This window comes from Taudactylus pleione, unplaced genomic scaffold, assembly GCF_031769625.1.
Source record: "Taudactylus pleione unplaced genomic scaffold, aTauple2 ptg000079l, whole genome shotgun sequence".
Taxonomy (NCBI): domain Eukaryota; kingdom Metazoa; phylum Chordata; class Amphibia; order Anura; family Myobatrachidae; genus Taudactylus; species Taudactylus pleione.
In genome coordinates, this window is record NW_028284481.1 from 1,699,194 (window position 1) to 1,712,227 (window position 13,034).

Here is a 13,034-nt window from a genome sequence, read left to right on the forward strand (position 1 = left end):
GTCATTTTTGCGATGACAGCTTTTCGGGAAATAGATACTTTTCCCTCTCTACACTAACTTATCGCGTCTGGAAACAGTGCTGCACATGCGCTGTTACATCTGTAAAACCAGCGCATGCCTACAGATGCGTTAAGTTTCGTACCCCCCCCCGACCCCCTCCGCCCCCCTCCACTCACCTCCCCCCCCCCGCTCACCTCCCCCCCCCCCCCGACTTACCTGTCCGCGCAGCAGCCTCCGGCTCCGTCCTGCTGGTCTGTCATGTGGTTTCCCGGCAGACCACATGACAGATTAGAAAAAAAAGAAAAACTTTTTTTTTTTGGTCTAAACTTTCTTGTGCTCTGCTGGGGAGCACACATGTCCGACCAGCCTTCGGAGCCTGAGGACGGAGCAGAGCGCCGGAGGGACTCGTCGGGGGACCTGCACACACGGATACAGGTAAGTTTCACCTGCTATTTGCCACCTCACAGTGGCGAAAGTAACTGCATCAAATTCCGAAAATTGATAATTTTCGGAATTTGATGAATACCATAATTTCCACATCCCCATACTAATGTACTAATATAATAATATATGGGGAGTGTGGAAATTAACGCAGGGGAACTTAGCAAGGAGATATCTGTGATATCTCCTGTGCTAAGTGGCTACATGAATACCAAAATAACGTTATTTAAGGAAAATGTCCTTAAAAACGTTATTTTAGTTTTGATGAATAGGCCCCATAATGACATATGTTTGTTTTATTCACAATTTTATGTGGTTTTTATGTCTCTAAAAAATATGAGCTGTGTAATTGATTATCAGTTTCTGCATAGCTTAAGCTTCCCATCTATGCAACAACATCCTAATGTAGGAATGTTGCAGAGATCTCCTGCAAAAAGCTAATAACCACTGAACCCCCGCAGTCCCCATTATTGTCAGTGAGGAATACAATCTGACCCCTATGTACCAAACTTTTCGCAGTTTGGTCCTGTTAGTTTACGCTATCCTCTCCCACAGCCTCCGACCGGCATCGGAAACCACTGGGGTGCGCTTGTGCAGTGTCAGTTTCCCAGGGACAGCAGTTATCACTACCACTGTCCATGCGAGTTATATTTAGTACATAGCGGGCATAATAGTGTAAAAAATTATCATCCCCGCTCTGATGTGCACTGAAAAAAAAATTTGTCACTTCCGCAATTTTTAATACATATGTCCCCAAGACTGGTTTAATAATTATGACAGTTTATCACCATTATTTAAATACAATGCAAACAACATCTCTTTTTATCTGTTGTAGGTGCATGGGAGCAAACTTACGTGTACAGACCGCTCTCCATCACCTGCGAACCCCACTTCCGGTAACGCAGACATCTCTATTTTAAATGCTCTCTTGTAGAGAACCAATTCTATTTTCTCTGTGATTTCTTTAATGTCTGCTAAATCTCCTTTCTTATTTTATTGTAGTTCATGAACTGAGGCCGGCGGACATCACTGTCGTCGCAGCTGTTGGCGACTCACTGACCGTAAGACTTTTTAGTGCGGTTGAGAAGTGAAGGTGAAATAATCTATTGTAGCATGAAGGCAATTTGTCTAATACCATGAAAGAATCATATGACTGCTCTCCGAAAATAAATGTCTTAGACCGTAAATTTACTGTAGCGTAGGCATACTAGCTGCTCTCCCAGAATATTATTGTGCAGTATAGAAAAACTGAGGCCACTTATAGGGACAAATCTTTAATATCTGGGACTGTATCTGGAAATCAGAGACAGCAGTGACTTCGCCCAGTGTAATAAAAGCACAAAAAGTGACACGTCTCCTCACGTTTATACTTAATTTAGCACATACTGTAAAAGGGGAGAAACCCGAGAAGAGCCAAAAAGTTCACAAAAATGGGGATCCAGAAGCGACCTCTATAGTAACCTCTATTACTAATCCCACCATGTGCGTTTTTAGGTGGACCCACAAACCCCCCAAATACAGACACAGGGTGTGATTCAGAGCCGGACGCTATTTGCGCTCGCTCGTTCAGAAAAAGGGGGTGGCTATTCTAATGAACCGTTCACTCTTTGCAGTCTGTTCATGCCTCCATGTCTGAACGAGCGAACAAAACATGCGGTCGTTTTTTTTGAAAAAAACGCCCCCTGGCCGCTCGCATCATACGTCATGTCCGCTATTTATTAGATTAATCGAGTACATCGATCAGCTTATGAACTGCTCGCTATTCTTGTGGTTGGTTTTTCCTACCGCTATTTTGCGAGCAGTTCTGACTATAAAACAACCAAGTGACGTGGTCAATGACGCTGCTTTATTAATTATGCACACCTTTAAAACGCCCGTTTTGACCTTTAAATACGCCTGCGTTCTGAATTCCACTCCCCGTTTTCAAGCACCTTCCCCTGTTACCACCCACATACGTCTCCCTCTGTCACTCAAAATAGCAGGCATTCGCTATATAGCGAACAAACGTTTTTCGGCCGCACTGACTGGTTCACGCATGCGTATTACAAACCGTACGCATGCGCAGATGTGCGAACATCACTCGGAACGAGCGAACGGCCGCTTACGAGCGGCTCTGAATGAGACCCACATTCCCCATTTACAGAGGCAGTTCACAAACTTAGGGATATATTTACTAAAGATCAATTTTAATTGAAATCAAAAATTCTGGTCCCAGAAGCACATCATTGATGTTAATCGATTTTCATCAGTATTATATCGATCAAAATCGACCTTTAGTAAATATACCCCTCAGAATCGAGCTCGAAATGCCACTATTTTTATTTCATCTGCCAGAATATATAGGATATGAGAGATAATAATCATGTTCTTTTGCTTTTTTAGGAATCAACTTTCTCAACTGCCTCATTTATACAATAAGTCATTCTGGAACCTGAGGCAGTACTCACACATATTTATCATATTATCTGAAAGTGAAATATCAGGAAGCAAAACGCAAATGACGGTTTCTTCCAATATTGCCATGCATTGGTCCTATGTGTGTGCGACATTCTTCCCATAAGGTCCTCCTGACAGCGGAGAATGGAGCTCATTCAGACCCGCTCGCTAAGATGCATACTCTCGCTGCTGCCGATGGTATGCAGTGTGTATGTATTGTGCGCATACCTTAGCGAAAGTTCACAATGCATTCGCTCGCTGCGCATAGACAGCCCAGCAGAGTGAGTGACAGGGGAAGAAGCCATTTCTAGGTGGTAACAGGGGCTGGCCATTAAAAACGGGGAAGTGAAGGTGCAAACGCAGGCGTGCCTGAGCATCTCAACGGCGTTTTAGAGGTGTGCATAATTAAAATACAGCATCATAGTACACGTCACCTGGCTGGTTTTTACACTGAAGTGCTCGCAGTGCTTGCGGCAGGGCATGGTCAACCTCAAGCGCTGCGATAGCTATCGATGTACCGATGGTTGCATACACTTCCTGGATATGACGTGCACAAGAGGGCGTCTTAAAACAGGCTGGTGGGTGTCTGCATACACTATGTGATCGCTCTCTAAGAAATACTGGGCGTGCTAATGCATTGCTGTGCGACAGCACTACCTACGCAATTTGCATACACATCGTGTGAGTGATCGCATCTAGCGAGCGGCTCTGAATCAGGCCCAATGTGTGCAAAACTTTTCTCCTGATGGGAGGAGATTTTGAGTTGCAGACAAGCAATCTAAATTAATTGGACAGGATGTGCATGGTTATGGTTTATTGGAATTCTGGAGTTAGCGAGGAGTCAGTGTAGGGACTGGTGGAGCGGTGCAGCAGATGTGGAGAAGTCTTGATGTGGCTTTGACCGATTGTAAAGGGGAAAGACAGGTGTGGTGAAGGGCGGAGAGCAGGAGGTTGCAGTAGTCAAAGCGGGAGATGGTGAAAAATTGGACAAGTTGTAAGTAAGTGAAGCTGAGGGTGGAGTGACACTTGGAAGGGGTAAGATGTTTAGCTAAATTTCGGAAGAGAGGTAAATATATGATCATGGAATAAAGGTCAATCTGTGAGTGGTAGTGGAGCATACGTAGCCCACAGAGAGAGGAAGCATTAAGGGGTCTATTCATGATGTTAATTATCCCCCCATAAATTACTTTCTAACTCTCCGCGGACGCCGGAGCAATTCACCATTGCTCCGGCCTGGGGAAAGCTGATCCCTTTCCGAGCAGTGACACTAGTGCTCATGTGTGACCTACAGGTCACACATGCGCACCGGAGCCCCGACGTCCGGCAGAAGGAGCTTTTGTAGAAATTAAGTGATGATGAATAGACCCCTAAGAGAAAAGAAGAGGGTGGAGGAGGGATGAGAAGGACTATGAAGACTCCGTCCTCAGTAACAGAAGAGAAAGATGTCAGGGTGGACAGGTGAGTTGAGGAGAAGAAGGGCGTTGGGTAATGAATTTGACGAGTGGAAGTTTCTTGGCGGATGGTGTTGACTTTGCATGTTAATTGTTTGGCGAATTCACAAGCTGTGCGGGAACAAGGATCTTGGAGGGGGTGGGTAGGTAACGAGTGGATGGTGGAAGAGAGGTGCCGGGGCTTGATCCATTGGGCAGGTTTTAGGGATTTAATATAGGTACCTTCAGACTAATTTCACACAGAAAAGTGCATTTATATCATTCAAAGCCCAATGTAACAAAAACATTAACATGCACAATTTTGATACATAAATTGCAGACAGCCACGAATTACACTTACTATTGTAGCTTATTTCTCAAATAAATAAGGCTCGAACAAGAAGTGTTTTATGACATAATTAGAATAAGATCGTGGTCATCCAGATGCAGACAGGCTTTGAAATGACGGTTTACTGTTCTTGTTATGCTCATTCCTGCCTCAGTCCAACGATCTCACTAGGTCATGCAAGGTACAATGTTTAAAGAGACTGGGCGTGTGCGCCGGTCTTATGTACAGCCCACTTCCATACAGATGGCACTAAATACTAAGTGCAGTCTCTATATATGGGCATGTGCGATACATCAGGTTCATTATAGGAGTAGGAGTTACAGCATAATATAATGTACTGTTTCTATGGCACCATTTCAGGCGGGGAACGGAATTGGTTCCAACCCAGGAGATGTGTTAGATGTCATCAGACAGTACCGCGGATTATCCTGGAGGTAAAAACACTGACATAATACACAATATTATCTCCGCTGACAAACCGAATTTATCTCAGAATGACAATGAACTTCCTTACTAAAGAAATAAGAATATAGAAGATATAACAGCAGCTAAACAATGTGGCAATGACGGACGTAGCGCATTCCTCATTACCTAAACTTTTCAGCCTCCATCACCTGCCCAACCCACCCTGTGAGGGCTGTAAACGTTTTGGTGGTCACACAGGCGTCAGTAATGGCGATGATGGCAAACTGGACTAATATTGGTCTGAAAGTAGCTTGTGAGAACGGTAGAGTGGGACTGGATCAGACATGTCTGTAGAGCCAGTTGGCAGATGACTGCTACCTACCTGTGTTTGTGGTCATCTGCCAACTGCCATAATAAGCCTCAGTGCGATTGGGCCGCTGCCGGTGAGCTCCTTCCGGGCACCAAGCAGCAACCCGCTGGGGTAGCCATAATGCAACTTTAACCTAACTTGTGTATTGTACTGGAAAATTAACATCAAGTACTTGCAACATTTCTGCAAATTAACAAGAAAGGGTTTATAACAAATAGCACATATATTGAGTGTGTATATGTGTATGTACTGTAGTCATATAATAATATTAGTAACAGCAGTAATAATTAAAATTTAATCAATAAAGATAATAACTTCATATTCCTATGTATTACAGCATTGGCGGCGATTCTACTCTGGACCTTGTTACTACCCTACCAAGTAAGAATAAAACAATTAAGTAAAAAAAAAATAAGCCCTCTAATTGCCTTCCTGGAGAGATATATTGATGACGTTTAATCTATTTTTATTGTAGTGCTTTGTTCATGCTGACCGGGCAATAATACTGCTGTACTAGAACTCTATTGCTAGATAATGTGATTCAGCCTATTTATGTGGCATTTAATCAGTATCTTATAATGTATGTCTATTCTGCTATGTAAGTATAGAGTACTTGTGGCTGTGTTTATATAAAATATTTCTTACTGTTTCATGATTACAGCTAGAAAACAATGTTATAAAAAGTGTTGCCAACATTCCACCAGAAAAAGTCCTAATTATTGTGACATTTAAATGTCTTTCAACTACAGTCAACTTTAATGTACTGGTGTTGTTTGCCAAACTGCAATGTTTACTAAACACATTGCTTTATTACTTCATCTTTATAGAGATAATTATTTTCATTGCTCTTTGGTTACAACACTATTCAGTATCCACATCATGGGGCATAGTCGATCTGCATCATATTCAAGGGCCACAAACATATATAAGTCTGGGTGAATAGTGTGGAAGCCTTGGTGAAAAACAAAAAGATTTTTCATAGTAGTTGTAGGAAGGCATTGTGCCAGCCAATTGTTATTTGAAGCTGCACAACTCACCTTTAACAAATGACTATACAACCCCAGGTAAAATAACAGAAATATAATAAAACTAGACACAGTGAGACAAAAAATTATTTGGTATATTAGCGTCAGTAACATTTATTTTCCTATAGACAGCCCTGAGCCAGTGTTTGTAGACAGTATAAAATGATTATGAAACGCGTCGAACATCCTCTCCTCAGGATTACTCAATACAGAATGTTCCTCTCTATTTTTAAAGATATTCTTCTTGAGTTCAACCCGTTTGTCACTGGATACTCGACGGAGAACGGAAGTAGTGCTGCTCACAATTCGTTCCTCAATGAAGCCGTCCCTGGAGCCAAAGCTTTGTAAGAGTCGTCCCCGGTCCCTTTCCCGATTTATACTATTACCAGACACACTGCTATTGCCCCTTTTCTCAATTGTTACCAGCAAGTTGTATAATGCTCATCTGTCCCTTTCAAACAGATCATTAAGATACAATCGGTAGTTCCTAGAATTCTGCAGAACATTGCCCGCTTCCCTTTGAAGGGGTAACAATCCCGTTATTATACAGGGCAAAGCCAGAAAAGGCCCTTTCATCTAAAAGACACTTGTGAGTATATGTGACTGGCAGGTGGCGCTTCCAATAGGAAGCCACTGCCAGTCACAGTGTAGAGAGTGCAGTCACGGACTGCACTGACTACATTGAGGTGGTGGATTTTGCTGGGGGGGGGCTGCAGCCTCGTTGCCCCTAGGCAAAATCCGCCGCTGTTTGTGACATAAAAATAAAATATGATTTACTGCACAGAAATGCACCAGGTCATGTTAGGATCTCCTATACACTGCCCTGTACTTTGCTCCACTGTATGGCTGTATATCTAATCTCATTGCTGAGCTGATCATATTATATAGAACAGATAAATGTACAGTTTACAGCACGTAATAAAATGACAGCTAACCTCCATTATGTTATTGATTTAAGTATAAGACTCGCAGGTAACCTTGCATTCCGTTTCATATCAGTCCATTAACTGTCTAATTATCTGGGTGATTACGGAATTATGTAGGACATACACAATCCAGAAATAACCCAGATAATTAGACAATTAATGGATTCAGTTACTAGGTTTCAGTGTATAATGTCCAGGGTGGGGGTGATGTGGGCTAAAGGGAATAAAATAACCCTTCGCTGTAAAAAAAAAATCATAAACAACCTTCCTGGAAAAGATATTTATACCAATAACAGCTTCACATCATTAGCTCCACACATGAGAAATTTAGGAGCATATTTATTAAAGAATTTTTGTGACAAGTTCCATCCATTGCCAACCTCAAAAGCAGCCCCTATAGGTTTATATAGAGGATGCTAAGCCATCAGATTTACCATTCTGGAGCTCGTCCCGGCCGCTAACGCTGTCTGAAGATGGCAGCCTATTTACTGTAGCGCCAATTTTCTTTTGGAGGGGGAGCCTCTCCATCTGCCACATTGATGCACGTGTAGGTCAATGGCCTCACATGCGCAAGTCCGAACCCAGAAGCAGAGCGATAGCCTAGGCGAATTGAGACAATAATGTCATATGCTCACCGCGTTTAAAATGCGAATATGATAAATGGGTTCCTTAATCCTTATTTAAGGAATTTTGGGCAAAGACACTCAAATTATCTCTTACATGTCGCCGCATAGCTGCTGATTTATAGCAGAGAGATTGTCAGGCATGTACTGTGGAGCCATATATCCAGGTTGCGTAAAAAAGTGAGAAAACACTCGCCGGGGGGGTCTGCATCATTGTCATCATTATTATTTATTACCGACGCTGCCCATGTTTAAGTTATTAAGTTATTCATCCCAGACCAATTACCATGCCACTGTGAAGTTTTCATCCAAATCCATCCAGCGGAAGGCCCAGAACATGCTCCCTGGGACAAAGTTCTGCCCAGCGTACACCAACGGGAGGTCCGACCGGGACCCTAACCCACCTAAAACCTGACAAGGATCCAACTGGACCACCTCGCGTTGGTTTCATCCCAATTGGTGCAGGGGTGTCCGAATGCATAACCGGAAATGAATTTTCTATATAACATAGTCGAGAGAATTTATAAGTCCATTATACCTGAGAAAACGATATACTTCGCTAATAAGTAAAACTGAAAGAAATATGCCTGCACTCAGTTACCCATATTGTACATGGTACCAGCTGTGTGCAGTGGCGTAACTAGGGGGGGTCGGGCAGGGTGCGTGCCCTAGGCGCCATTGGACCGGCGGCGCGGGGGGGCACTTCCGGCCACGGTAACGGCCCGCCCGCCCTAGTTAGCCAGTGTAGCGCCGACCGCAGTGAGTGCGGTCACGCTACACATTTACACAGGACCGGCGCTAGGCTTCCAGCGCCGGTCCTGTGCTGCACACCTGAGCCCGTTCCCTCCCCCTGAGCGCTTGCCCAATAGCACTAGGAGGCGGGCTCAGGCTGTGCATAACACACGCATCGCCGCCAGCGCTGGCAGTGATGCGTGTGTTAAACAGCAGCCAATGAGAGTCAGATAGACTCTCATTGACTGCTGCAGCACCCACTGCAAGAGCCGGACTTCCGTCCGGCTCCTGCAGTGGGTAATGGGACAGACGTCATGACGTTCAGTGTGAAAATAAAGGGGTGTGTCATGTTGACACGCCCCATTTTTAAGTGACCACGACCATTTTTTGACGCGCGCGCCTTCGGGGGGTTAGGGGCTCCCTCTTCAAGTTTGCCCTGGGCTCCAAATACCCTAGTTACGCCACTGGCTGTGTGGCAATATCAATGCCATATATGCAGACTTTTGTGATCTGTGCCAATACTAGTGCACTGCAATACACAGATTGGCAGTACTTGTGTTAGCATCAATAAGAAAAGTCTTTCTGTTTTGTTAGAAGCACTCAGCAAGTGGACAAGAGTAATAATCTTTGTAGGAAGGACCATTCATTTTTCACTCAATTTTCTGTTACTTAATATTATTAAATTAAGTAATCTTTTTTTGTGTGTTATGTGTGTTCTTGAAAAATGACAATTATCGACTGTACCTTATGTCCTGTGTTGCAGTGATATGACCACCCAAGTTAGAGCACTGATTGACCAGATGAGCCAAGACAAGGTGAGTCACCCATAGAATTCAGGCCCCCTCGGTATAACGCTTGAAGGGGGCCCGTGTGCAGAGGGCCCTGAGCAGCAGACCCCTCCGCATCTTACCTTGTGCTGGCAAGGGGGTCCCTCCTCCTCTGCGGAGCCAAACTTCCCGGTGATATTCTGGAAGATGCGCACAGGAGAGGAAAGATTTGGCAAGCAATGTAATAGAAAGCTTCACACAAGATAGCCACCATTAATAAAGTCCCAATGTCCCAGCACTTATAAATTTAGGACATAAATTAGCTGTATTTTAGGAGTAAACCCACAAAATTTTTATTAATTGAAAGAGTTAGTAGTGAAATGGGAATCGATATGTAACACCGTCGAATCTAAGCCCGGCGGATGAAATCCTGACGCCAGAAGGCCAGCAGATGAAGATCCCTACTAGGGTAAGTAAGTACCGTAACCCTCCCCTCTCCCCCCCTAACCCTAACCCTCACTTAGTGGTGCCTAACCCTACCCTCCCCCCCTAGTGCCTAACCCTAACCTCCCCCCAGGGATGCATAAACCTAACCCCCCCTACCCACACCATAGACCTAACCCTCCCGGGGAGGTGCCTAACCCTAACCTCCTTTCCCCTATCCCATCCCAAAACCTCCCGGGGGGTGCCTAACCCTAACCTCCCCCCGGTGGTGCCTAACTCTAACCCCCCTTCCCCTATCCTATTCCAAACCCCCCCGGGGGGTGAGCCTAACCCTAAGTCCCCACAGGAGTCCCTAACCCTCCCCCCCATGGCTAAGAGCTCCCGGCTTACCTACGTTCGGTATGCCGGGTGTCAGGATTTCGGCGTGGGGCTAATAATAGGCGTCGGTATTTAGATGCCTATATTTAGTCCCATGCCGGGGTTTCACTGCCGGGATTTCAGCGGTCTGCATTTTGACCGCTGGCTTCCTGACTTCATCCCATGAAATGGTAGGAGGGTGAATTTTGAAAATAATCTCCTGAGAGTTCAAACATATTTACAATAATCTAATTGCACTTTAATTCATTTTCCTATACTTTCAACAGGTAATAATCGATTATTTAAATTTCATTTGCAGAGGGTAGTTTTTGCAAGCGACTGGAAAGTGATCACGATGTTTGTTGGCACCAATGACCTGTGTGCTTCCTGTACTGACAGTGTAAGTTATCTTATATTATTATACTTCGGCAGTGCATGCAGGTACAATCTGCAGTATCATCTAATGTAGATCATACAAAAGATAATATACCATAAGCAGGACCAGTGCAAGGTTTCTCGGCACCCTAGGCAAAACTGCTCCACCTCCCCCTTATACTCACTCCAGAGAGACACTTGACATTTGTAAAATAGAAATTACCTCCCACTCCTGGCTGGCTGTCAAGGTTGAAGTCCAGATGCATAAATGTCTGCTACAGAATGCTGTCCAGGCTCCACTGCTTCCCAGGGACAAACTCGGGATTTAGAGATTGGTTGGTGATATATATTTCACAATTTTATCTCACATCACGCTTTGATGCATATGCCCCTTTGGCTTAGTTTATAGCACAGCAAAATACAGTAGAATGTCTCACATGTACGGTATTAATAAATAAAAACTGGAAGGGTAGCAGAGAGGAGCATAGTTGGTTTAGTAAAGTTTATTTATGTAGTTATTCCTTAAAGTTTTCCATTTTCCATTGTGCAAACTGTCTCTTCCTATTCAGACCCAATAATTATAATACTTTTCTACGCTATGCGCGGCAATAAGAAATTATGGTTCGCCTGAATGTATCATTAATCACCCGCAGGGACAAGGGATCCAAAAGGAGCCCATCCCTGTGAGGTGTAAGACATGCAGTGACCGCTAATGCTATAATTTCACTTCTCTTTCCGGACCCTGCAGCTCTGCTGCGCATGTGTGGCGGCCATTGCTGGGGCCAAACTATGGGTGCTTTCGGGGAATATCTCTCAAATGATGTTTGATAAATAGGCTCCATAGGAATAGACAGTGAAAGTAAGGATTGGGAGAGTCTCGAAGGGGTGATCTCCCTCACAGCGGCCACATACACACACACACAAGGAACACACAGAAAGAAAATAGACCCAGATGAGACTGACCCGCTATGTTTCTTCCTTTCCCCCCACAGAATGCATTTTCCGCAGTGAGTTACATCAACCATATCCAAGAGGCTCTGGACATGCTGTACAAGGAGGTTGGTTGATAAAGAAAGTTCCCAGAGAGAAGCTGTTGTTTAAATGACAATATGGGGAAATGCTGTCACTTTGGTACAGTGTAATTCACCTAAGTTTTATGTAAAGTGAACAACTGAAGGACCCTTGGGATAGGTTCCAGGGCTATATATAGGGTCACATGGTCAATGGTCCTTTGTGAGAAGAGGAGGAGCTGTGTGGGTGTGGCCAGTGCTGTGTGGGTGTGACCAGTGCCATGTGGGTGTGTACATCTCATACACTATCAGCCCCAATGTCTCCACAAATTCATAAAACTAGAAAAATTGCCTAATTTTGTGAGATAAATAGAAATAAAAATGTAATACTTATGATTTATGGCCGACCGTGCGGCTGGTGAGTGATCATCATAATGCTGGGGCCATAGTCCCATCTGGCCCTGATCAGGTCACGTTCGCCAATCCCGCATATGGTCATAAAGACCCTTCCCCTGAGAGAGGGGCTGCACATAGCTACATAGGCGGATGTTCTGTATGTACAGTAAGTGGTCCTTAACGTCTCCTTCTGTGACAGCGCTCTCCCCAATGCTGTACAGTGGATTTACACTGAGGAGTCCTTTCATGCTCTTTGATAATGTACCCATTTACTATGCAGTAGTGTGTATGGGTCATGTATACCATCTGCCCTGTCCCCAGTGGTTAGTGTACTCTGTGCCTACCACTCATACATGTCTACTAAACAGGGGGAAAGTCATCCCCCCCCAGGGGTCACAGCGCATTATCTGGCGTTATAGTCTGTGTAATCTGTGCTTTCCATCGCTGTAACTCTCCCAGGTACCCAGGGCCTTCGTCAATCTGGTGGAGGTGATGGATATAATCCCCATGAGAGATGCGGTGCTGGATAACCGCTTGGACTGTCCCACTATCATTACAAAGTAAGTAATGGCGCCTAAAGGATATGTCTAACTCATATGTATCAAACAAATAGGGAGTTATCCAATTAATTACTATGTAGGGGTGATGTGCCGCTGATATGGCGTATGAATACCGGCAACAGCAGCCTGCATCACCCGTACATTACACCTACATGACCATTACATCACCCTTGCCTTTTACCTCATAGTCCCATAGGGTAAGGCTACCATATGTATGGGAGATGTGTCCATTGCACCTCGTACTGGAACGTGTAATCTAACATTGCATTAATTGAACCAACTCTTTATTTAAAAAATTTTGTGTACCCTGTGATTCATACACCTAGTACCATTTAGACTACACTGAGTAAATCTTTGTTGCTTAATTTCTAGCTGCACCATACACCCA

At 44.3% G+C, this 13,034-nt stretch overlaps 1 protein-coding gene across 1 annotated transcript in view; it reads left to right on the forward strand.

Annotated features, from left to right (window-relative positions):
• LOC148532315 (phospholipase B1, membrane-associated-like) overlaps positions 1 to 13,034 on the forward strand; it is a 177,854-nt gene that overhangs the window by 110,661 nt on the left and 54,159 nt on the right. Inside the window, exons 27-35 of the mRNA XM_088467995.1 lie at positions 1,277 to 1,337; positions 1,444 to 1,502; positions 5,017 to 5,090; positions 5,769 to 5,812; positions 6,692 to 6,800; positions 9,501 to 9,552; positions 10,625 to 10,705; positions 11,673 to 11,738; positions 12,546 to 12,646. Of these exons, the coding sequence (XP_088324121.1) occupies positions 1,277 to 1,337; positions 1,444 to 1,502; positions 5,017 to 5,090; positions 5,769 to 5,812; positions 6,692 to 6,800; positions 9,501 to 9,552; positions 10,625 to 10,705; positions 11,673 to 11,738; positions 12,546 to 12,646 (647 nt within the window). The remainder of the gene's footprint in view (positions 1 to 1,276; positions 1,338 to 1,443; positions 1,503 to 5,016; positions 5,091 to 5,768; positions 5,813 to 6,691; positions 6,801 to 9,500; positions 9,553 to 10,624; positions 10,706 to 11,672; positions 11,739 to 12,545; positions 12,647 to 13,034) is intronic.